The 24,942-nt window shown below is 37.9% G+C and overlaps 1 protein-coding gene across 2 annotated transcripts in view; it reads left to right on the forward strand.

The window, feature by feature from the left end:
- Positions 1-1,119: 1,119 nt before the first annotated feature.
- LOC112571446 (ectopic P granules protein 5 homolog) overlaps positions 1,120-24,942 on the forward strand; it is a 34,687-nt gene continuing 10,864 nt past the window's right edge. For both annotated transcript variants that reach the window (XR_003100827.1, XM_025250422.1), the window contains exons 1-36: positions 1,120-1,234; positions 1,911-3,179; positions 3,491-3,658; positions 3,960-4,120; positions 4,465-4,547; positions 4,727-4,869; positions 5,004-5,209; positions 6,039-6,138; positions 6,445-6,565; positions 6,910-7,066; positions 7,516-7,662; positions 8,258-8,406; positions 9,150-9,301; positions 9,534-9,674; positions 10,095-10,259; positions 10,533-10,655; positions 11,066-11,313; positions 11,644-11,784; positions 12,613-12,733; positions 13,608-13,705; positions 13,971-14,067; positions 14,446-14,673; positions 16,372-16,538; positions 16,830-16,996; positions 18,604-18,697; positions 19,474-19,597; positions 19,888-20,029; positions 20,153-20,324; positions 20,657-20,825; positions 21,006-21,148; positions 21,526-21,694; positions 22,006-22,200; positions 22,729-22,860; positions 23,009-23,090; positions 23,632-23,786; positions 24,352-24,544. Coding sequence is in view for 1 of the 2 variants with exons in the window: in XM_025250422.1 (XP_025106207.1) it covers positions 1,172-1,234; positions 1,911-3,179; positions 3,491-3,658; positions 3,960-4,120; positions 4,465-4,547; positions 4,727-4,869; positions 5,004-5,209; positions 6,039-6,138; positions 6,445-6,565; positions 6,910-7,066; positions 7,516-7,662; positions 8,258-8,406; positions 9,150-9,301; positions 9,534-9,674; positions 10,095-10,259; positions 10,533-10,655; positions 11,066-11,313; positions 11,644-11,784; positions 12,613-12,733; positions 13,608-13,705; positions 13,971-14,067; positions 14,446-14,673; positions 16,372-16,538; positions 16,830-16,996; positions 18,604-18,697; positions 19,474-19,597; positions 19,888-20,029; positions 20,153-20,324; positions 20,657-20,825; positions 21,006-21,148; positions 21,526-21,694; positions 22,006-22,200; positions 22,729-22,860; positions 23,009-23,090; positions 23,632-23,786; positions 24,352-24,544 (6,385 nt within the window). In the remaining variant the exon portion in view is untranslated. The remainder of the gene's footprint in view (positions 1,235-1,910; positions 3,180-3,490; positions 3,659-3,959; positions 4,121-4,464; positions 4,548-4,726; positions 4,870-5,003; positions 5,210-6,038; positions 6,139-6,444; positions 6,566-6,909; positions 7,067-7,515; positions 7,663-8,257; positions 8,407-9,149; positions 9,302-9,533; positions 9,675-10,094; positions 10,260-10,532; positions 10,656-11,065; positions 11,314-11,643; positions 11,785-12,612; positions 12,734-13,607; positions 13,706-13,970; positions 14,068-14,445; positions 14,674-16,371; positions 16,539-16,829; positions 16,997-18,603; positions 18,698-19,473; positions 19,598-19,887; positions 20,030-20,152; positions 20,325-20,656; positions 20,826-21,005; positions 21,149-21,525; positions 21,695-22,005; positions 22,201-22,728; positions 22,861-23,008; positions 23,091-23,631; positions 23,787-24,351; positions 24,545-24,942) is intronic.

Here is a 24,942-nt window from a genome sequence, read left to right on the forward strand (position 1 = left end):
TAAACGTGCTTGGGCTTTCTTTGTAAAAGAACTTTTCTGTGTAAATGGCTTTGGATTTGTATGACAAAGTGTCGGTAACAAGAACATGTTTTTTAAGAATCTTTAGACAAAGATGTATAGTTTCCAACAAGACTGCCACAACGTGAAAGACTTGAGATGTATTCTAGTTTTAAGAGCCATTTACAGCCTGAGATATAAGTAAATATGTAAGAATACGTTGTTTTAGAGAAGCATTTATTAAGTTTGGAATATCACCCATCAAGGTGCAAAATTGATGTACCGGTGCGGGCATGAGATTGAAGATGAAGTGCACGTGCTGTTTGATTGTCCTGCCTATGACAATTATAGATCGAAAGTTAATGTTTTAAAATCTAGAATACCATATGAACAGGGTACAGATGGAATCACATGAGTCTTTAGATAACTCAGAAACAACCATCAATCACATAGTAAATAGAAATGAAATTGGTACAATTATAAATTGTCGGGAACATATAGGTCAAAATGTTAGCAGGCAAAATGTAACGCTACTGTAAATATTGCTGATGCTGTTTTATTTTAGTTATAATTTCCCTCTTAAAACAAACCGAAGGGTTTTCTCAATAAAGAATTCGTTAATTCGTTCGTTCTCCACACACACACACAATGTCTTTTTTCTTTCCAATATATGTCCTTGCATGGCTGGACAAAAACCTGTAGGAACGGATGTGAAAATGAAATGAAAAAAAGTCACGTCAATGTCATGGGATATGTGAAACGACAATTGCTAGTCTAATTACCACTGTCCCTTGATCAGTGGTCCCACGTTTTCCTCTTCTATCAATGATGATACATAGCAGCTAGATAAGCAAGTTGAACTTTCAGAAGATTATGTTTTCCAAAAGTATTGATTATAATGATTATTTTTATTTGTTTTCATGATACAAAGTATAAAACTAGTTCTGCTGTAATCTTCCTTTCTGTTTCATTACGAAAGAATTAACTTTATATTTTTTCTACCACCCATAAGAAGAGGCGATCTGTATGAACGTCAAGGACCCGTAAAACACTAGCTGAAGGGAGATAATACAGCTGTCTACGGAGAGATAAAAAAGTTACGTTTGTTAGAGCCAATGAAAAGCTGTTTTACATCGTAAGCATTTTTTACAGCTTAAAATCTCATGACTGTCACATGACCAAAACAACAACCATGGCGGAAGCGGTGAGGGAGCCTCGCAAATCACATAAACATAAGGTATTAGTATTTTAAAAAACCTGTTAAACAGAATTTAAAGCACAATGAAATCCGCAGTGTACTGGAGCTGAGTTAAATGCTCTTTATGAACCTAATGTTTCAAGTGAACCGCAGAGATAAGATCCAACGACTTAACAGCAACACGAAATCGAAAATTAAGGCGTTTGCTTTGTGCCGTTTGCGCATTATTATTATACTCCCTAAAAGGGATCATAACTAATTTTATACTTGGCTATACATATATTTTAAAATCGAAACTAAGTGTGTTTTCTTATGGTACATTTATTTGTGTTCAAAACAGATCTACAGTTGCCTGTACAAAAAAAATCAGTTGTTAAATCCTATAGGTATTCACTCTCAACAGACTGTATTTGAATCAATGAAAAGTGTACAAAGGGGAACGACCAATTTTCACGCTTGCGTGTGTGTGCATCCTCAATGGGGAAAAAGAGCAGACGTGAAAGGATATGGTATATTCCTTTTGGGATAATGTTTTTTGAACACACTGTATGTTACCTTACACTATCAATATGATAGGTACAGAAGTTGTTTTAATATCTCAGTAGCAACAACAACAAAAAATGTTAACAGTTACAGTAATTTATTAATACTAATTTATCAATAACAGCAGCAAGAACTTTTCAAAGTGAAGATCATATTTAATCTACTTTTCCAGGAACGCAAAAAAGGCAGCACAAAAACAGAATCACCTGTGAAGAATCGCACAGAAGACAAACCTCCAATGGCTGTTGGTGATTTGGAACCAGAGAAGCTTACATTTGAAGAAACTCAACACCCTTCTGCAAATTTGGAAGTGCCAGTACTGCAACAAACTGATGACACTGTATTTGATGGTACAAAAGGAAATAGTAGTAATTGTCTTTCTGTAGCTGATCTAGAAACTGATGGTGCTGAAGAATTAGGATCTAAGCTAGAAGCATTGTTGTTACATGACCAAGACCTTAGAGAATCTGACCCAGACCCAGAGCAAAGAATGCAGAAAGAGATTTCTGCATTCATGCATGATTTATCAGGTCAAACACAGTGGAGTGGTCATGATCAGTGTAATCAAAATGTAGCATTGAGCAGAGTAGAACTCTCAAGTTCAGGAGTGGATGACATTGTGACAGACGGTCTACCCAAACAGCAGATTAAGCATACAGTTGAACTCGATGCAAGATTACAAGTCACAGATTTAGAACCAAAAGAAGAATTTTCTGTAACTCATTTACCCATTAGTGAAGGCATTGTTTTAGACCAGCATCAAACTGACTGCACACAAAAGTTGCCCAAAGAATCAATAGTGACTGACATGCAAGATAATCACTCTGTAAAACAACATTTTGTGGACAATTTTGAAAGTGGAGAACATCTTAGTGTTGTACACTCTCAAAACATGGAACATTATGGGGATATGAATTTAATACAGCATCAGTCACCTGATCTTGTTGAACAGCTGTCAGTGTCTAACTCTTTCAGTGTGCCTGCTTCTCTTCCAGCAGAAGAAACCCTCCCCTCAGCACCAGAGAGCGTTGAAAAGTCCAATGAACATTCTTTACATTTACCTAGCATTCATGCATCAGCACCTGAGCCTTATTCTGAAACAGTTTCTGAGGAGACAGCCATAAAGACACCTTTGTTTGTGGATGCAATTTCATCATCAGCACCGTTGGTAGATGTTTCTCTTTCGACATTTGTAGAGGCAATAGAGCAGAAGGTTACTCCAGCAGATTGTACACAACTTGCTACTCCAGCAGGTGAGTGCTCTACTCTTGAGACGAGAAGCATACAAGCAGCAGAGGAAGCACGACGTCCAAAGTTGTTGTATCCAGAGTTGATGGAGGTTGGTAATAGGTTCAGACCATTGTCAGTTGAGGAGCTCACACATCTTTACTACAACGTGGAATTGCAGAACAACCCTCAGTTCATCGAAAGCTTTATTCAGGTGAACTATATGCTGCGATTTTAGCTACAACCAGGAAATACTTTTCATTATTTGCATCTTTCATTTAAATTGATCATTTTTCGTGTTCATTCATTTGATTGATAATAACAATTATGTGAAAGATTGGGAATAGGGAGTGGTACCATCTTCATCATCTCACTTTTCCATTTTATTGTTTTGAAAACAAAAATGATGCTACTGTCTTGATTGGGCTGTTCTTCCATTTTATTGGCTTGATAAATACAAATTGTGTGGGAGATTGAGGACAGAGCACAATACCTTCTCCATCATTGTCAAATGTGTGTGTGTAGAATGAAGAAAAGAGAGCAGGCCACGAGTTCCATGAGATTTTAATGAACTATTTTCGGGCACGCAAGAGCTTGCTTAGCGTGGAGGAAGATTTGAAAGCACTCCGACAGAATTATGAACGGGTGCAGGCAGAGCTGTGGATTGTAACTCGGAACACTATTCAAGTGGAGGTAATTTAAGATTTTCGGCATTTTAGTTTTTGAAACTTCCTGTGCAGCATACTTTCTTTTTTTCCAAGCTACATGAATTACAACTTAAAGTTGTATCGCACCATAGCCAAGAGTAATATTTGTTGCCTAAAGTTCCTCATCAGCAGGACAGGTGAAGTTATACAGAGGGAGAACAGATTTTCTTGTCTATTAAATTATCCATTGTCTGTGTCTATTAAAAAAATATAGTTTATAATTAAAAGTATTTTACCTTTACGTGGTAAAATTGTGATTTAAAAAAGAGAATTGCTCGGCCTGCCAGGGGCAGTGTGCAGATGGCAGTAGGGTGACCAAACTACACACATACGAGCAGTGTAAACTCAACAGGGATGCTCTTACCAACATGGCATCCTGTCTGCAGTCTATTCGAAGTGAAATGCAGGGTGATCTAGCTTTGTTTGCCTACTCTGCTCAGATGTCAAGGTAAAAAAGCTTGGTACTGCAGTTTTTAAATTTGATTTTCTGCTTCGAAACTGTCATAAATAAATGCACTTATATTGTGCATACATTTGTGTCTCACTTTCCTTTGTCGTGTATTTATGCTGCATAGAGTTTATTTTATTTATGGCACTAGAGTAAATTTTATAAGAGAGAAGTCAGGTCATAATGAGATTTGTGACTATGCATTGCATGTGTGTATATTTGGGTGGGTGGGTGTATATATATATATACTTTTGTGAAACAAGAAGAAAAGAACTGTACAGTGCATCATCAAATCTAATAGATTGGTGTATGCAGGATATTTACATCTCAATTTTCTGTGACAGACTGCAGGTGGAGTCATACATACACTCTTTTTTTATGAGCTGCCCTCATTTCCGGGACATGCCCAGAACAGCACCAGTTACTGGTAAGATCTTCATCAGTTCTCTCATATGGGTTTTATGTTATGAAGAGTGTATTATAATTCTGAATTAATATTATGTAGGCCTAAATAATAATCATTTCTTATAATTCTAATAATTCTAAATGAAAGGATGACAGGTAGTGAAAGTGAAATGATTTTCTCAGTGCTTCTTTTTAATCCAGCCACAGAGTATACTGCAAGAGAAGATGTTCAAGCACAGGCAGAAAGATTGAAGGAATGTATCTCTGTGCTGTTTGTTTTCCATCGCAAGCCCACACGGGACACAGAATTTGTGGAAAATATTCGGAGATGGACAGAACGTCTTGTGAGTAGTCATACTGTTGTGTACTTCCTTTTACACTTCATAGCTTACAAAGTGGATGTAAAATGTGCCCAGGTTTGTATTTCAAGGATTGCAAAGGGTATGTGTGACAAATTTCTTCCACTCTCCAATGCTAGGTATCAGCTCTGTTGCGGGCTGCCACCTTTAAGGATCATCTTTTCATCCTCAACCATATTCTGCGAGCACCAGCAGGAGTGGGACAATGGGCAGCAACTTTAGTGCAGATTCCTCCGCCGACAAGTCTTACATTGCAGACTGCAGTGGGCAGTCCCATCCTTGATCATGCTGTTACATGTCTGGCCACAGTCCTACAGCCTGTCAGGTGAGTCACATCCACAGGACAGCAAAAAGAAAAAAAAAAATCCATGGATGGCTCTTTTTGTACATTTGGTGTGACAGGTGAAGAAAAAGTTTCTAATTTTATATCATGCACTTACAAGTGACAAACCTCACTTCCAACAAAGAAAAAAATGGTTTCCTTGATTTTGCAAAAATGTCTGAAGTCAAATTGCTACACTGTGAGTGTAAAGATGCCGTACTCATCTTTCATCCCTGAATTAGTATAATGAGTGCACATATTGTCCTAATGTACATATTTTTTTGCACAATGCCAAAGGGAGGTTCATGTAACACCTTGTAACGGAGCCATTTTTGAATGAAATTACCTTAAAGTTGCCATAATCCCCTTAACAAGTAAAACAGATAATAAAACTCATGGCTGATTAAAATGATAAACTTAGAGAAATGAAAATCAATAAGAACTGGCATGACTCAGTTTAAGGCTTATAAATAACAACATAAATTCCAGGTGATAATCTTAAATATACAGCTGCTCATTTTGAAGGTTGTTTATTGCAAAAGTTTTCTATTGGATAGACTGTAGGTGTTTTGTAAAACCTTTTTTTTTTCTTTCCATATCGAATTTTTTTGCATTTAAAAGAAAGTACTGTTTCAGGATCAGCTCATATAGAAAAAGTTGATTTTTGCCTGTTTTAAGCTTGTAATTTCCTTCTATTGTTGATAGATATTTGTTATGATTGTTTTGAAAATAGGGGGATTAGTGGACACCTAGGTTACTTTCCAAATGTTAAAAATGCATACTCTGTGGGTTAAAGCAGGTTTCATGCTATGGTATCTATATCCTGTGTTAGAGCCAGAGAGGCCTTTATGTGCCACATGCGTGTCAATGTGACTGAAAACAGCCTGCAGCTGGAAAGAGCATGGATACTTGTCGACTCTGATGGAGAAGAAGTTAGTTGATTTTCATCTCAATGATTATAATACTCATTCTCAATATTTTTTGCAGATAGGTGCATAGTTTAGTGCCTTCATAAAATCATACTATACCAAGCATGTAATAATCAACTTGGGGGAAAAATGTCATGCACCCTGGGAAATAACCTATCTTTAAACAGTTTTGAGTCATGAAGAAAAAGGAGCAGTAAGAAAGCAGCGATGATGATGATGGTGGTGATGACAATGATAATGATGATAGCAACAGTGATGTTGTTGCAGGTTATTTATTTGTGATGATACTGTGAACTATTTTCCTGATAGGATGAGGACCCAGCACAAGCCTGGTTACACCTACATGAAAATGATGTCGTGGCATTGCTGCAGCAGTTTCCACTGGATGCTATCTTTGCTTATTTGCTGCAAGCTCCCATGAATGAAAATGGTAAATAGAAAGTGTAAATTGTTTTCTGTATTTAATTTTATTCTTCGTTTAGTACGGTTGTTTATTCTTTATAGTTCATATGTTATTTGTTTGTTTTCCTGTTCATCATATGTTGTCCATGTTTCCTTCTTGTTCTTAAGCGCTAAGAGCATGCTCCTTAGGAATGTGAGTACGCACTTTACAAATTGTGCATTTTTTATTATTATTAAAACATCTCAAAATATGCTGTGAGTAGCAAGGCCATGCATATACCGGTGCAGTGTGACTTAATTTTCTGTTGAGTACCTAAACATCAAACATGATAGCAAAGATTCTGTATACTACACAAGCATTGTAATTTCCAGGCATTGCTCAGTATGACGTGCGTCGTTGCACCGAGCCTGTCATGATGCAGCTGTTTGCGTTCTGCACAACATGGATCATGCTTCTGGGAGACGGCCTGAACACTTACAGCATGGCTCGGTATCGCCAATTGAACAAGCGCCTGGGGCGGCTGATAAGGTGAATGTTAAGAATTTAAGTAACAGATTTTTGTTATGTAAACATATATGGCTTACTATACTTGGGGCATAAAGTGAGAGGTAAAGTTTAATCTTCTTCTTCTGCCTTTACCTTTCTTGATAAACAGTACATTTCTGACGGCTTTGTAGGGGGAGTTTTCCATCAAATGCCTGCGCATTCCACAAACTGACAGCTTTCTGCCTCAAAGTCATGTGTACTTTCCATCAGGAAGCGGAAAATCATTTTGTTTTGTCCTTCGTTGATATTATCTTCTTTATTATTATTTGTGGTGGTTTGATTACTTTAAGCTTATTGGTGAGGAAAAGACTCATGGCTGTTCATAAGGAGATTTCTGCAACAATCTTTAGAGTATGTTTAATATGAGATCTGTTTAAAAATGTGAAATTGGGTCTGTGTTTCAAGCTAATGAGTGCCTTAATTATTTCCAGGCAAACAATATCCTTTGTCTCTGACCACTGGTTGAACTTTAAGACGTATTATGGTCCTCTGGCTCCATCGGCCTCATTGGAGAGGTTGCAGCTGGAATTTGATCAGCTGTTCATGAGGGCAACTTACACAATTCTCACAGCCCAAAAGTGAGTAGTAATATAGCATTTTACATTCTTCATCTTTGTTCACTGTACACAAATTCTTATCAGTGCAACAATACCCTAGTGACCAGAAAACCTTTGATCTTTATGTTCGATATTCAAGATCAAAGATATTTTATTCTTTTGACACCTTAATGGGCCATTAGGAATTAAAATAAAATTATATGAAAAGAATAATCCATGAAGATACATGTAATCTCTCTCTTTTTGTTTCCCCATCTTTCTACCTGACAGTATAATTACTACATAATTACTACTCCCCATCTCTCTACCTGACAGTATGATTGCAATATAATTACTACAAAATATATTTTGCAATTAAAGAAGTGTTTACAGACAACAAAATATTGATCTGAAAATATCTACTTTTGCTTAAAATATATCAGAGTATTAAAATTTATTGTAGCTGGTAGAAAAATTGCATTTCTATACTACATTAGGCCTTTGCTTGTAGACTTCTGATAAATAGTTGCTTTAAATGTCTTGCAACTTTGTCTTTCAATACATGACTCTGGCTTTTTTTGTTGATCAGACAATCTGAAGTGTATAAGCAACCTGATAATATGTTTTGTGATTGCAGACTTGGTTCTTGGCAGTTCATGGCTGATATGCCATTCACATGTTTATCTGCTGGCAACATTTGGCGGTTGCTATGGTTACTGCAGCAGGCACAACCTGTTGACCTGGATGCCCTTCCATCTGTTGAGAAATGCAAAGAGGATATGAAAGGTGTGTAAAATATATGATAACCTGTTTTTCCTTTGCCACATTGCTGAATACTGTGGATCATGCAAAGTATGCTGCAGCACATTCAGCTTTTCTCTTGATGCAGGACAGAGTATCCTGAAAGGTGAACCAGAGGATACCTTGTTTTATGCAATATGACACGGAAAGTGCAGAGCTTCTAATCAGTAATATTGTGGGCATTCTGTCAAATTCCTTACTCACCAGTCACTGCAGAGACCCAGTAATTGGGTGGGTTGGGTGGTGGTGCTTTGTGCCAAGTCAGCAACTGAAGCTGCCTTTCAGTAAGCTATCCCAGCTTTGGCCCAGTCAGTGGGCAGCAGTCACCTCAGTAAACATACATGCTTGTGCTATCATTCTTTCTTCCATCTTACTCCAGGCCATACCTTTCAGCTACCAACCTCTGTCAACATAAGTTAACATATAAATATTTAAACTACCTTGTAAAGCACCAAGAACCTTGGAACTAAAGGTTTAAGTGCCATTTTTGCAGTTTGGTTTCCTTTTGGAAATGGAGATGCCTTTAACATAAAAAATGTTAAATTAATTGAGCTGCAAATGACGACCCAAGAAATATCATCTCTCAAGGAAGTGTAGGATAAAGATAGCCTTCTCTGATTTTTTTGGTTGCCACAATTTACGTAGAGGCAAGAAAGCAATTTAAAAAAATGTAAAATTGACAAAACTAAAATAATAAAATAATTTTATAAAAAATAATGTTTTTGCAGATATTGAAAGTCGTAGACAGCTGGCTGACACCCTGCAGAGTCTTCCTAGGTCAGAGTCTGAATTTTTGCTGACCACATTCGCCAACATGGCAGCAGCTCGTCCGCTTGAAGAAGATGAGTTCATTGAATGTGTCACTCTGCAGGTCTTTGAGGTGAGCACAGATGTGTAGAACTTTGACTCAAACCAGTTTCAATAGCTACAGTTACAGTAAAAGTTCATGTTGAGGCAGCTAGCTGATACAACAAGATCTTTTGTTTTGTGCTGGAAAGAAAGAACAATTTCTTGTTAGTTACATTATTGCTGCCATGAGATTTTAGTTAAAACATTCGGCTTGCTCACACCATGCATTACTTGAGCTGTACTGAGGTTGTGGTCATCACCAGATTGCCTACATCTGTGACCACACTCGTGAATTCTGCTTCAAAATTGGGCGACAACTGCTGTGTTCCATAATTCAGAAACACCCAACTGCCCTCTCCATGCTGCTGAGAAGACTCCAAGTTGTCATGCCACAGCTGGGAACGGTGAGTATGACATAAATGTGGTTTTCTGCTGTTTTTTTTCAGGGTTTTGCTTGTGTCTCCACCTTTATATTTGACTTTGGATTGTAAATTTATCCCAAGGTTACACAAATGTTGGATTCCATGAGCAGGGTAATGCTCCCTAAGATAAATGAGTTGTTAAATTACTAACAGTAACAATTAATGAGTAGTTATTATTATTATTCTTGTGCATGCAAATAATGTACTTGCTTTTTTGTACAAGGTTGTGCCCAGGTCTTTTTATCTGCCCATGCATAGATCAATAATATTTTTCGGATGGCTGTGTTCAAATCAGCTTTCCTTGTTGAAGGAAAGAATTTCATCTAATTAATGATGAAGATCGGCTTTCATTCCTTGTTGATGAAAGGATTAACATCTCACAGTCTTTTAAAATCACCACAGATGGCACTGTACTTGTTCCAAGAAATGCCTGCAAGTATTTGGTCTCCTCAAGATCCTGACATGCTGCTTTTGAGACAATGGCTTCTCAACTTTGACCTTACCACTACAGAAAACCAGCTTGCCCGTCTGGTGCTTGAGAGAATGAACTGGGATGTGTTTTCTGAGGTTAGAAAGATTGTGTTATGTATTTCCACTGTAAAGATTGTATGTTTGATAAGTTTACAAAGGCAAGAAAAAAAGAATTTGCTATGGAGAAGCCATAGAAAATAGCTTTTACTACTCATGAAAGATAAGTTTTGAAGATCCATCACAATCCATGTACAACTGCCATAAATGTAGCAAGAGATGTAAAGACAAAGACAACTGATTAACATTCAGACTAGTCATGCAAACAGTAATAAGGAAACTGGCTGCCATTATGTCTTTTCCACATTGCAGACAGGAAAGCTTGTGCTTGACATACGCTTGCACAGACAAGTGGCACTACTTCTGATTGAGAGCTACATCAAGTATGTCTCTGAGAGGAAAGCCAGCTTTCTTATAATAGAAGGCATGAAGCAGGTAAAATTATTCTCACTTGCTTTTTATTGACTCTTTAAATTAATCCAAGGAGGACGACTTCTTACTTCTTTCCATGCATGCACTCTATATTGCTAGCTTTTAAATCATTTCTTGGAGTTCAAGAAGTAAAATCTGTTAAAAATGTTCTGGTCCAGTTAATTTTTAAGTACAGCATTGTGTATTAAACAAAAGATTCAGAGCTCCAGCTTATCACAATGACTTCAAATGATGTAAGCTCCAAGAGCCTTTCAGCTATCTTGTTTACAGAATAAATGAGGGTCCAGTAAACTGTTCTTCACTGTTGTCTCAAATTGAAAAAGTTTAAAATGTTGGACATGTCAGGTAGTGTTTGACAACAGCTCAAATACAAATCAAATGAAAAGGATTTTATTACATTTTCTTTGTACCAGATGGCAGCTTTTGTGAGTCAGAAAAGCTCACGGGAGCAAGTATTCAACAACTGGGTCTGGGCCCTAGCTCTTCGATTAAAACTTCACCATGAGAGTACCCTGATGATGTCACGGGCTGCAGTATCTAATCGTTTTCAGCCTCTTGCCCTTCATCAAGATCAGCATTTACTTCCTATTGTGATGGCTGTGCGCAACAAGAACCCCCTGGCCTGCTACTTGGCATTGACTATGACAGATGTGGGGCATGAGTATGCTGCTTCTCTATCCTTTATGTCTATTGTAACTTGCATTGTGTAACGAAAAATAAAACTGTCAGGTAGATGTAGATAATCCATCTTTTGTTTGTTTTTGCATATTGTAGCCTTTGCAACACAGATTGTGTATTAAACAATAGCAGATTAAGAGCTCCAGCTTATCACCTTCAGATAACATAAGCTCCCAGTGCATGGTGGCTAGTAAGATTGTTTACTGCAAGATCTCCTATCCTTTGAAAGAATCATGAATTATTAAAATTCATATTAAATTCATTTTTATGCATTTTATCAAAGGACTCAACAGAATTTTCTTCATGCTTTCAGCACTGGCCAGTTTCTTACATCCGGTCTTGACATGTTATTGACACTGGTCACTTCCAGCCAGTTCTCCACAGTCATCCATGTTCTGAGCTGTGTTGTTCCTCTCTTCATCGCCACTCCACAGTATCTTCTAGATAATGAAAGGTTAGCCATTTACAATGTTACAAATGTAATGCATTTACAAGACTGATCACAAAGAAGGTTTCAAAAATCCTTCAGTCAGCAGCAAGCAGACTGCACAAAGATGAACTGTCTTATTGCCCATCCATCTAATTTGCCATGAATTAAGCAAAGGTAAACGACTTTATAGTCCTAGGGAAGTGAGGTGTTACCCCTCACTGTCCTGTGACTTTCCAGTCTTAGAAGGGTGAGGTGTTAGAGAGGCCATCATTGCTGCTTAACCTTGCCTGACCCTCTGAATTGTCAGGTGTCCAATCCGCAGTTAAGATTAACTTGGAGGGGGAAGTATGCTGCCTCACACCTCAGTGGCCTAGGAGAATACTTGGTTTTGGGGATGGGGGGGTGGCAAATTCCATACTGACAGTGAGCGACATTTATATTCGTTCTTCCTCAGTATCTTTTTTGAGGGGGCGGTTGCCTCCTTTGCTTCCCTGTTTCCTGCACCACTTCACTGATATCAAACCATCTATTGCTAAAACCACTAGTCTATTAAATCTGTAGGTAGTTGTGAAGCTGGAACCAAACCAGACACCTGCCTAACCAGTTTCCCACTATTTAGTTTCCTAACCAAAGTGATCATGGGGGTATGCATGATTGGAATCTTAAAGGGTGTCCTGAGCTAGATGCTGCAGGGTTGGGGTTGCTAGAGGAGTACACTCTTAAGTGTTTTCAGATCAGTTATTTTGATTGCCTGCCCCTCTTTTTTGTCTTGTTGTAGCACACCTTCAAATTACTACAGTAGGAAAATAATTGATGCCTTTATAAAGTTTTCTGATGTTCTGATGTCTGCAGTTTCCAGAAGATTTTGCAAATGATCGTAACAGCTGATGACAATGTTCTGAAGGTGACAAAACTCGTTCTTGGGGTGGAGTTTCCAGGTGTGGTCACCCGTCAGTTCACCCAGATGATGCAGGTAATGATAAATTTATTATTCTCATGTTTCCGTTTATATCTGTCTTTGAAATATTTGAAAATTGGAGTTCTGTCCCATCATATAACAGGCTGAGGGAATTGGCTGTCCTTGATTTTGCTCCTGTGTTGTGGTCATGCTTTGATTTGATTTGCTCACACGTGCTTCTGTTTGCGCTTTCTCCCCTCATCTTTTTTGCAGTTAATTGTATACAATGTTATTCTGGTGTGAAGTATTTGGATCTACTTGCTGATTCCACTCTGCCATGCTTCACTTGCTTCGGCATCAACCTTAAACTGAGGTGTATAAACTGAAGTGATAATCACCTTTTTTGCAGTTTCGTATGATAGCTTTTCTTAATAGTCTCAAGATTTCCCACTGTATTTTCAGTATTCTCCTGATGTTACTAACCCTTATTCTCTGAAGTTGTTAGCGTTAAATCTGCAGTGATTGCCCTTCACTGTTGGAACACAACAAGACTTCGCATTGTTCTTCGTTCTTCAGCTTTGTGCCTGTTTCACAATCTTGTTTAGAACAATGAGTTTGCCTTTGGCTGAGATATTGCACTCTATGAATTATCAATTATTATTAATAAATATTATTATAAATAATAAAATTGTGAACCATAATTCAACTTTAAAAGTTGTAAAAGGGTATAATTCTCTAGATACATTTAACTGATGATTCAGTCACTTGCATTTTTTATGCAAAGATGCTTTGCAGATAAATATAGACAATTATAAAATGGTTGTGTCTGATGGTTGGAATAAGAGGAAGAAGGCATTTATGTTGGGTAGGATGTTGTTAAAAATGCAACACCTTATAAAAGGAAGAAAATTCTGGTTATCATATAAATTTAAATATTTGTTGTAAACAGGCTATGATTTCTGCACGGCTGGATGGCAGTGAAGCCTTACCAGTTTTACTCTTCTGGATAAGAGCTGTCTTCAAAGTGGCCAAGTTTCTAACTGACAGGTATTGGATATTTTGGGTAATCTGTTTTGAGGGTCAAATATGCAAAGTATAAGGATTATCTTATAACATATATGTGCATGCACACACATGCATACATTTATTAAAATTTTTTTTTTCTAATTTTCTTTGTTGGTATATAAATATATATGGTAGTTTGGTTCAACAGATTTGTAGTACATCTTGTTTTTACAGCTTGTGTTTGCATATAACAGCAAGTGTCATATGAATGCCTCACTGAATGCCATGGAGTACTTATTGTGTGCAGGAACTGCTGCTATATTCTGGACAACCTGGTTCGCTGGGGCTATCTACAGAAAGGAGCTCGGGAGAAGCTAGATGCTCTTTTCCGTGACTACTTTAATGTCAGTGTCTTAGACCTTAAGTATTATGATGTTGTCATGGTAAATAACCGAAGGCTTTTAAGATCTAAACATCTTATATGACTGTTCATAATGTACTCTTCTGTTGGTTGGAAACACAGATAATTTTCTAGATAGCAAAAAATAGAAGGGCTGCTAAGCTGACCACTGATTGGCTCAAATAGAAAGGGTGACAATGTTTCAAAGTGCATGCATATGGGGAGTGCCCTAAGAAATTCTCATTATTGTCATTTGTTTATGAAGTAACAAAATCTCAAATCTGTGATTGTGCAAGCTGTGCTAAGGTAGAGCAGAATTCATCCGTGGCTCCCATCGTATAGATTAAGAAGTATTGGGAAATTGTTTTTTGTCCTGTTTTAGCAACGGCAAAGTGAGGCAAAGTCCCGTGGTGGATTTTTGAATTGGGTTGGCAGTAGTGGTGAGGGCCCACCTTCGTTGATGGAGCAGGCATCACTTCCAGAGTTTGGCTGGCTGGCAACACAAGTTCTTCATGTAGAGAGTATCTGTGAGGTAGAATCCAGGGTCTGGCCAGGACTTCAGCACGAGCTTCTGTCTACAGCAGGGATCTCCTTAGAGATGGCTTTGAAGGTAAGGGTTACCCACAGTTTACCACTGGGCAGGTCATGTTGTGTTCATTACTGTAGTTTATCCACAATGACATCTTTCTACTCTTCTGTTACTATGCTTTCATATGGTATCTTGGCAGCAAGTGTAACACAGCAATACGTGGATCTTGACTCAGCTTGCTGTTGGGTCAATATTTTGTGTGTGAGTACTTTATGAAAAATGTTTTGTAAGAGATGTCCCAACAATACTTTGTCACAGTTTTGTAGAATTCAACAGAATCTTGATAAATAAATATGTATAAATTAATTTTATAATTATTTATAAAGACCATTTCCTTTCCTGATCAAATCTCCATCTGAAGCTGTATCTGACCTGATATGAGAAGCATGGCTGAACACAGTCTCTCTCTGCATAGAAAATACTAAATCTCAAAAGTGCAAGTACAATGGAAGCACGTGCCATTATGCGCAGGAAAGAATTCCTACTTTCCTAAATTATTCATTTAGAGAAGACAATGGGTCAGCTTCATTTATATCTGTATAGCTGACTTTATCATGCCTGTATAATAATATTTATGTCCGTGAATATAGTCTGTCATGTACGAACAGTGATGCTGTGTTCCTAATTGTTCCTGGATAGTATATACTATGCAGAAGCAAAGATGTTTAAGGTCTTGTTGCTATAGTATCTTAGGCCTGTGCCTAATATATGTAAGAATGTATTTTCTTGTCCAACAACACAACATTTTCACTCTAAAACTTCCAGTGTTTGTAGTACTGTGTTCTCAAAATCTGTCACAATGGTGACAAGTATTTCTGTCCACTAGAAATAGCTGTGAATGGCTGCACAGTTATCTTTAAATTTTGGTGGTGATGTAGATACAGCAAATCATTGATCATGATTACAAATAACAGTTTTATTAAAAATGGATATCTCTGATATTTTTGCTTTTTCCAGTATTTTTTTTTTCCCGTTTATATGCTGCTCAATGAAAATTTTGTCTCATACTTTATGGTCAGCTTAAACTGAGCATGCTAACCATAACAGTGTAAAGCAGTTCTTCAATGTCTAGTTTGTCTGATGCAATGTTTTCATCTGGTATTTGAGCATCTCATTCCTCAGGTCCAAACATGCATGCTTAGTACCTTAAGACTATTCAAAACTAAATATTATTCTTTGCAGCCGGAACAAAATAAATTAGATCTTTCAAGGAATATGATGGATGTATCAAATACGACATGTAATATTCACACAGAAATGAGATTTTGCATACTTGCTGATTGCAGATGGAAATCACTAACTTTGACATTAAATTATAAATAAATGACTGTGTTTTGGGTGCTGAAATCTGCTTACCAGAATCTTTGTATAGCTTGGACAACTTGAGAAGACCTTTAATAAAAATGATTGCATTACACAATGAAAAGTCATTCTGCAGGAAGTAAAATCACATGACTGAAAGTAGAAGTAACTTTCATATGTTTTTGATATTTTGTTGTGCCAATATGTCCTTGCTTGGTACAGTAGCAAAATATCTGCAGTGGATGATAATGATCTCGTTGCTGTCATTACTCCTGCCCCCCATCATTATCCTTATCATCTTTATTTTCATCATCACAATCCTCCTTATCATGTTATCATTGTTATTCACCTCCTTCTCATCATTATCATGATCATTAGTGGTTGTAAAGTGTTCACTAAGTCAGGTTTTGTGCTCAGCATGTGCAAGCGCACCTGCGGATCCCCACAACACTGACAGTGGGGAGACTGAGCATTTACAGATGGGCACAGCAGGCTTTGGACACGGACATCAAGCATCCCCTTCTTCCTGTCATATGGCAGCGCTTCTTTTCTTTTTACCTTGGCCGATCTTCTCTTGGCTCGCAGTAAGTACACCTTTTGTGGGAGTTTTGTGTGGATGCTATAATCAAGCGTTTAGAATATGACTGTTAACTTTGTAATGTAGTCTTAAATTTATACAATATCCTAAAAATGATGGTGTCATTTTTATCAGTAACAGTAATATAACTATAATGTTAAAAACTAAGGTATTCTTTTTTGCCATTTTAGTGGAAAAAAATAGTTTCTTTTTACTTCATATTGTTAAAGCATCTTATCATATTTTTCACAAAAACCAGGCTGGGTTATTAATTTTCTGATGCATTTGTCATATTTAGGATGCCTACACGTGCCAGTGTGGGAGAGCAGTTCTTCCAAACAACAGCCATGTCTTCAATGTTGAAAAAGATGAAGAAGAGGCTTGCAGAGTGTGCACAGTTTCATATGAACTTTGACCCACAGGAAGAAGGCAGGAAGGGAGATCAGCAACCTCCAACACCTGGAAGTGAGTAGGGCTCTAGGGGCAGAAAGTGGGGACAGATCATTAGCTTTTACATTTCCATCTCCAGTGGTAGTGTTAAAGAGATGTCATCTTGGGTGATATCAGTGAAGAAAGACATTGCAATCAAATGTGCCCATTAAGAAGGTAAAGGAAGAGTGAGTCCCATGACTTTCAGTCATTGGGTAATAAGGTGCTCTTATCTTGAAGCCATTTTTTGTGTGAGGGCATTGTGTCTTCACTGCTGCACCACAGGGCGAAGCAGCTGACAAACTCTTTCTGACGAGGTGAACCCCAACCAGTTTGTCCTTGGTGTCAGGGGATTTTTACTGTTGCACGTGTTTTAGTTACTTGTCCTGGTCTCCAGAGTATTTGACAGCCTATTTTACAGCAGGTTCTTCATTTTTCTTGTTTAGGTTTATCACATCTACAGCTATTTTCATATTTTTAAAGAGGATAGGGTTATACCATAATATTTAAGGTTTTATGTTTTATTAAATTTTGTTTTTAGGTTCTGCTTTGTTGGTGGCTTTTAGGCCACAACACTCTTTTTTTCTTACATATTACCTACCATTTTATAATTTTATAAAGAGCATGATGCTTACGATTGCTCAAATTTCGATCACACGTTTGGTACACAAATCCAGCATTTCTTTTGTAGCTGCTTTTCACATTTTCAATTATTTGGTTGGTCCATGTCACAATCTCTGTTGTCATGGCATCATCAAAAAATAAATCAAATGCTTTCAAGGGTGTGTCTGCTTGACACCCATTCCCTATCGACCCTGGTTTCTGTTTGACAATATTTCGCATTGGGGTTCTTCTGACAGATTTTGACTTCTGTGACCACACATACCTTTTCCACAAATATCATGACTGTCATCATCTTCCGATTTATCTTCTGAATTATTCATTAGCACTTACTTCACTGATAACATCTGATTCTTCATTCCTGGGTTCATTGTCACTTTCATCCCAGCTCAAATCATTTTCAGTGTCGTCCTATTTTCACTTTCAGTGTCACTTAGATCACCTAAAGACTGCAGAATATTATCAAGAGAAAGTCCTTGTTGTGTTGCCATTTTGTTATGCTGTGCCCATCAGAAAACCTTAAAATAAGAAAAAAAATACCTTCGTCACATTGAGGGTACTATGGGGTCAATTTGACCCTAAGGGAAAATAAACCTAAATAATAAATAACTGGAAATACTTTGAAATGATCAAACATGGTCACATACTTAGGAAGGCTTTACAAGAAAATACTTGGCAGGCAAGGTTACTAGTCTTGATAGTTTCTAAAAAAAAAAACCATGGTCCAAAGAGGGCTGGGGTCACATAGTCCTCATGGTACCAGATCAGGGCTAAGTGTCAGAACTAAAAAAATCAGGCCTTTGCATGGCCACTCACACGTTACAAAAAATATGCAGGAATCTAGATAATGGTTATTTAAAAAGAAAAAAGAAACACAAAACCAAGGAGAGTATGATGATATGCAACATGTCCAACCAATTCTATGCGACAACAATAAAAAAACCTGCCTTTAAGTCCAGTGACTACAAAGGCACAGGAACTTCAAGAATGGCCAGGTAGAATCTTTTTTCTTCTGTTGACAGCAAATGAATCAGAAACAGACTCACAGCAGGCAAGTCCAGTGACAGAAGAAAGCCCTTACATAGGGTCTCGTGATTTCCATCTGCAGCTGGCCAGGTGAGATTGCATTTTCTAAGGTTAACAGATGTATGGCTTAAACAGCAATCTCTGATGATAATTTCTATGATAATTCATTTGCTGTCATGCATTGCATTTCCTAGGGTTTACAGGTGCATACCTTAAAGGCCTGCTACTGTGCAAAACTTTTCTAATGAGTGGGCGGAGTTCAGTGCAGTGTACTCTTTCCCCAAGTTTGGATGAATGTAGCTCTTCTGTTTTAAAAAATGTAGATCTACAAATATCACTATACACAAGAAGAGGCCAAAAACACATATACCAGTATTGTATATGGAATCATTTATATTTCAAGGCTTCAGCCAGTGGGAGAGTTGGGGCTGTATGTTAACTAGGTACATCCATGGATGGTTGTGATGTCATATGAGTTTCACCCCTTTCCTTATATCTATAAATGATCTAGAGAACGGTACTTTGAACTTCACTCAGTCCAATGATTTTAATCAAGTTTTTCACCACACCACGCCTTTAAACAAGAGTTTGAGTTAAGAATTCCTGTGTCAAATCATTTGTTTCATTTAAGATTTTTGTAAATATGCATCTTTTAGCCAGCTTTATTCCCCTGAAAACTATATTTACTTTTGACAAGTTTATGTGCATGCAGCCAGTATCAGATGTTGGTTTTATGGCCCATGACTAGTTAACCTGTGCAGCCAGTCCCGGATGTATGTTTTCATTGGTTCATGTCAATGTTTATGGATGTGCAAGCTGTACTGGACATTTCAATTTTTCTCCATGACAAGTTCATTTGTGTGCAGGCTGTATCAGACATTTGTTTTATGGCTGGAGGAACCCCGTTTACATGGTTCTGACCTCTACCTGCCAGCTTTGCCACCACAGTATGAAGCTGCACGCCTCATGCAAATATTCATGCCTGTATTTGTAAGTGACATTGCTTTTTTTGTATCCTGGAAGCCAGTAATTTGGTGTGTCTGCTCCTGATTTGTTATGTGTGTGGAGATAACTGTTCATTTAATTGCTACTCCTTACTCCACAATTTACTTGTTTGAAATATAGTTTTTACCACTGATTATGTTGGTTTTTCTCTCTCTGTCCGCCTCCTTTCCTATCTCTGACTTCTCTATTTTTTGGTGGTCTTCCTCAGGAAGTATCAGCTATGGCTTTCTCAGAATTTTCAAGATAGTGCCAAACTTGTTTTGCTATGTGTGCAGAATCCTTGGTTGGAGTTTGTGGATTTTGAGCAGGCACAGTACGAAATCAGCTGTACTGCTGCAACATGGCGAAGTGTGGTCTCTGGCCGTCCCCAAATGGAAGCACCACTTCATAGAAGGAGACGACTTTCAGAGCAGTCAGGTAAATATTGAACCCATCTGCATACGTGTGCTGGTATAAAAGTGTGAAGCACTGTTCAAAAATCCTGTTGTTTTCTTCTGTTGTTTTCGGCAAATAATGTCTCTTATGTTTTATTTTTTTTAGCAACTGAGCGCATTCGTCAGCGTCTGCAACGTTACATCTCCCCCAAGCCACCACCACCTCTGCACCACATCAGTCCTCCTGTGCCAGAAATTCCTCCCACTCTCTTATGGGACAAGATGGCAGCAGTGCGTCTTCTAGATGCTGACCTCAGCATTCTAACGGAGTTTACCAAGTATATCGTTATTTCGCATATCAGACGTAAACTGCTGGTTGTCTGCAGAGAGCAACTCCTTAGCCTCTTTCAAGCTGAGCTGTGCAGACGTTTTAAGTTTCTTGAACCTTGTGATTATTATTAGTAGTAGTATGATTAATAGTAGGCTTAGGTTTATTGCCAGAATCTATTTAATCTGTTAGTAGAGACTATTAATTCCCTTAGTGTTATGTTGCCAACCAAAAAGAAATATGTTTTAAATGTAGTTAATAAAGACGAGTAGATGAATGGATTCAAAACCATACGACATTATAGAATTAATGTGCTCTCTCTCTCTGTCTCATGGAACACAGATTTTTCTCAACACGAGCAGCACAACAGTGTGCCATTGATGGTGTGTATTTAGACCTCCTTCCAGAGCAGTACTCCAATATTATGAAGCTGATACAAGTGTCAGCAGAATGTAGAAGTCGTGTGAACCCCCTTCACAGATGCTCTGGTCCTGCTGTTATTCCAGTCCGGGTAGGTTGTGTGTGGGTGTGTGTTTTTGTTGTTCGTAGTTGTATTGTTATTATTTTAATTACTTTTGTTTGCTCTATAGCATATATGTGTGCATATGGATGTTTATGTGTATTACATATTGCTTCTTAACTTGACGTAAAGTAACTGCATATATAAATAATATGCAATTGGCCATTGCAGGTAGAAGAACGGGAACAAAACACCATTGTCCAACGCAAAATAGATGAAAACAGAGCAGAGTACAATCAGCTGATTATTGAAGCTGTGCTTCCTCCTCCTCAGAACATCTGCAGTGCAGCTGTCCATGTCGAAAACGCCATCACGTAAATTATCTGACATTTAATTTTTAGGATTTCTCATAGCTGAGGCAGGCAAAAGAAATATAGTATTCGATTGGGATTAGACTGTCTTCCAGTTCCCAAATGAGAATTACCAAAAAAAAACCCAAGGAAGAGTAGAAGAGTTGGTTGCAATGGACCACTCATTAATCAAGAGCAACTATGATGATGTAGATGATGCATTAAAGAGTTTGCTGACCTTAACGCAAGTACCTGTACGGTCTGTGTAACTAGCCTATACTTTCTTGGTCTATTGCATTAGGAGGTCATGTCTTTGGCCAAAATCTGTCTTTTGAGAGATTCATTATATATACACACATACACAGTATCTACACACCTAGTTTACAATTCTTTCTGCCTAGGTTGCTGATCAAGATGTCACAGAAAACTGCAGATGAGCGAGAGCTGGAGATGCTCAGAGATGTGGCCTGCACTCTTTTCTTTCACTTGGCAATACAGGTTACGGAGGAGACAAACTTCTATTTGCCAACCAAGCAGTTCTTTTGTTCCTGTGTAGAGATCTTAGGCCAGGTAAATACTGGTGACACCAGGTTGAATTCTGATTAGTTTTCATGATCCACTGGTCAGGAAAACAATTTTAAAACTTGTGTTACCTCAGAGTTTCAGCAGTTATATTTTTTATTTAAAATGCATAGTGTTTTTAAAAAAGGGATAGAGAATGTATGAATAGATTAGTAAACAGTTTCTTTCTCCACCAAACAGTGTCAAGTATATTTACTTTTATCAGTGAAGTCAAGGGTCTAAAATCCATCCTTTGTCCATTTAAATGCTTAAGTGTATAAATGTAAAATTGTTTCCCATAATGTCATGCTTTCTTGCAGGAATTCGTGTCCCGGGTACCACAACAGACTCCCCTTATTCTTCAGTTCTGCTTGGACAACACTAATCTTGCAGGAATAGTGTCCCCTCATTTTGTGCCCAACAATGCACCAGAGAATTTTGTGCAGATGTATGAACAGCTGATCACTGTGCTGCAACAACAGGATCTCCATCTTGTCTTCACTCTTTTAACGAAGGTGAAGATGTCTTGTCTGTAGTGTCTGTGTTATTGATGCTAACCCTGTCTTTTGTTGTTTTGCTCACTCTTATCATCACTGTTATCACCACTGTTCATGAACATCATCACCACAATCCACCAAAACCATCACCACAATATCTATGAGGTTATGATTGTTCCTCTATGAAATTATTCCTATTGGTGCCCCCTCCCATTATCATTCTCCTACACCTCATAAGGGTTAGTATGTTTATTGAAGTTTTATAACCTTTATTAGCATGATTCTTTTGTGTTCCTCTTTCAACGTGTGTCCTACATTTTGTGAAGGTGCCATCCTCATTCATTTTGCAAAGATTCTGTTCAAAGAACGCAAAATGGTTAGAACTGGTAATAAAGCTTGTAACTCTAAATATGACCCCATTCATTTCTAAGGTTTCAGAATCTGAAATAAGTTAGTTTGGATACAAGCTTCCTTCAGAGGTCTGTCTTCTCAAATCTGTGAATTTTCTCCTTTGAATTTGATGTCTTATGGTAATGATGGTTTCAGTTTGATGTATGGGCATGGCTTGAAGGGCACCGCCCCAGTGCTGCAGACAAAAAACGGTTTCTGGAAGTCTTGGGATCAGCCTTGATGTCCTGTGGGGCAGAACCAAGTACAGATAACAAGCTAGTTTTTGATGTAAGGGCTTCAAGTAGTTGTCGTTGACTTATTGTGAAACAAAGTTACCTGGTTATTTAGTAGCTAGAACACGTGGTTTGAAGTTGATTTGAAAGTGTCAATAAACACATGCAAAGCCCACATTTAGCAATCAGCTTCATGGTTTCAGGTTTACGTTGGGCACCTAAGGTGTGTTCTCAGACAGCAGTTTTCAGACAGTCTTTCGTCCATTTTGCTCTTGCTGCTTGAAGGTATGACTAAGTGATGGTAATTGTGGTCATGGCTGGATGGATAAGTATAGAAGCATAGTTGGTCCTCTGAATTCAGAGGTTTAGTTATTTGTGGGTTTACCATCAATAACCAAATAAGAATTTAATTGAGTTGCTGCAGACTGCTGCACAATATTGCAGATGACAGAAAATGTAAAGAAAATGAAATAAAATTGAGTGTCATAAATGCATAAAATACAAATGTATATTATTAATGTTTTAATACGTACTAAATTTTTTCTGTAAAATATGGCTTAAGGTATCAAGATTAAGGTTTGGAGAGAGAGAGCCTACTTGCAGATTTAAAAATTTTACATTTGTGGGGCTTTGCACCTCTAACCTTGCAAATACTGAGGACCAATTGTATGCTCACTGCTCATGGTAACACAGCTTTATCTAAATAAACTTAAAGCAGTAAAATATGGATATTAGATAACACAGAAAATCAACTCCAGACCACTTCGAAAAGAGTTATGAAAATAGAACTGTAGAAAAATATGCTGACAGTAATATGGTGGTGCAGGCTCCAGTAATGAGGCGTTGCACACAAGCTGCTGGGAAATGTTCCTCATGGAATGCTGTAATCCCCACTCTGGTCCTGAGGTGCGGCCCATACTACAGCCCTTCAGCAAGGAGCAAGTGGAACAGTGCAGCAACATTCCTCTCTCAATCCAGCTGGTAGGAAAGATTTTATGTTGACGATCTTTTATTTTTCTCTGCATTCATTTTTTTCCCTCCCTTAATTAGCGATAAGAGCAGCAGTAGTGGTAGCTATGGTTGTAGCGGTGATGATAGTAATCGTAGGAACTTTGTACCAGCATCAGTGATAGTGTCTTCATCGTAGTAGCCTCCACAGCCAAGTGATGTGCTCAAGAGTAGACAAGAAGGTTGAAGGCCTGTTTTGGGGCTGTGGCTGGAAAATTTTCTTCTTCCAATCCAGCATCATTTCATCAGAAATACCCAACTGGTTTATCAGGGAAAGTGAAGATGGTAGAAGGAGAGCACACCTTCAAAGGTGTCATGCCCTAAACATGGTGAACCAATTACATTCTCTTCCCTTGTAGCCTCCAGACTATGGAGCTCTTTACTTTTTTTTCCTTATGTACAATCTATCCTCTTTTCACTTTTCTTGAAATGTGAATGCACATGAAGTAGTTAGGGTTTCATCATTCTTGTGAAATTGCCCCCCCCCCAAAAAAAAAAAATACTGGGACCATAACCATGTTTTCTTGTTTATAAACAGTTGCAAGACTTGCAAAAATTGCTGGGAGCCTATTTCATGCATCAACGCACGAAAAACCCTCAGGTGCAGAACTTTGGTTTGTACCCTAGCTGGAGTCGCTATGTTCCTTATCTGTCCTTGCTGATGGGTCTCCTGTCTAGAAGCTTTGCTACTAAAGTGATGGTGAATCTGCAAGACTTGGGCCCTTATCGAGGTGAGGCGACATTCAGGGTACATTACTGTCTATCCACGTCTTTGTCTGCTGGTAGATTATAAACGAGATGGTTAAAGCAGACAGCTGAGTGGTTAGAGAAGTGATGTTCAAACCAAGAGTCCTGCTGGTTTGATGTCTCATAGCTTATACTTAGTCTAATTTGCATTATGAATTTTCATCCTTTTTTCAGTTATTATACTCTTTCTTCTTTTTTGGTTAGTATACCTTTATTACCATGCTGATAAAAGATGGTGTACTTATACCTGTAGTTTAAAGGCAAACATCAAACAGAGTTGTTGGCAGGTTATAAGACCATGGCAGTTTCACTAGTTTGTTACAAAAATGTGTTGTAATTTTTTTTCTTTCAAGAATATCACACATATCAAATGATGTCATGA

The sequence above is a fragment of the Pomacea canaliculata genome, linkage group LG9 (genome assembly GCF_003073045.1).
Source record: "Pomacea canaliculata isolate SZHN2017 linkage group LG9, ASM307304v1, whole genome shotgun sequence".
In the NCBI taxonomy this organism is placed as follows: Eukaryota; Metazoa; Mollusca; class Gastropoda; order Architaenioglossa; family Ampullariidae; genus Pomacea; species Pomacea canaliculata.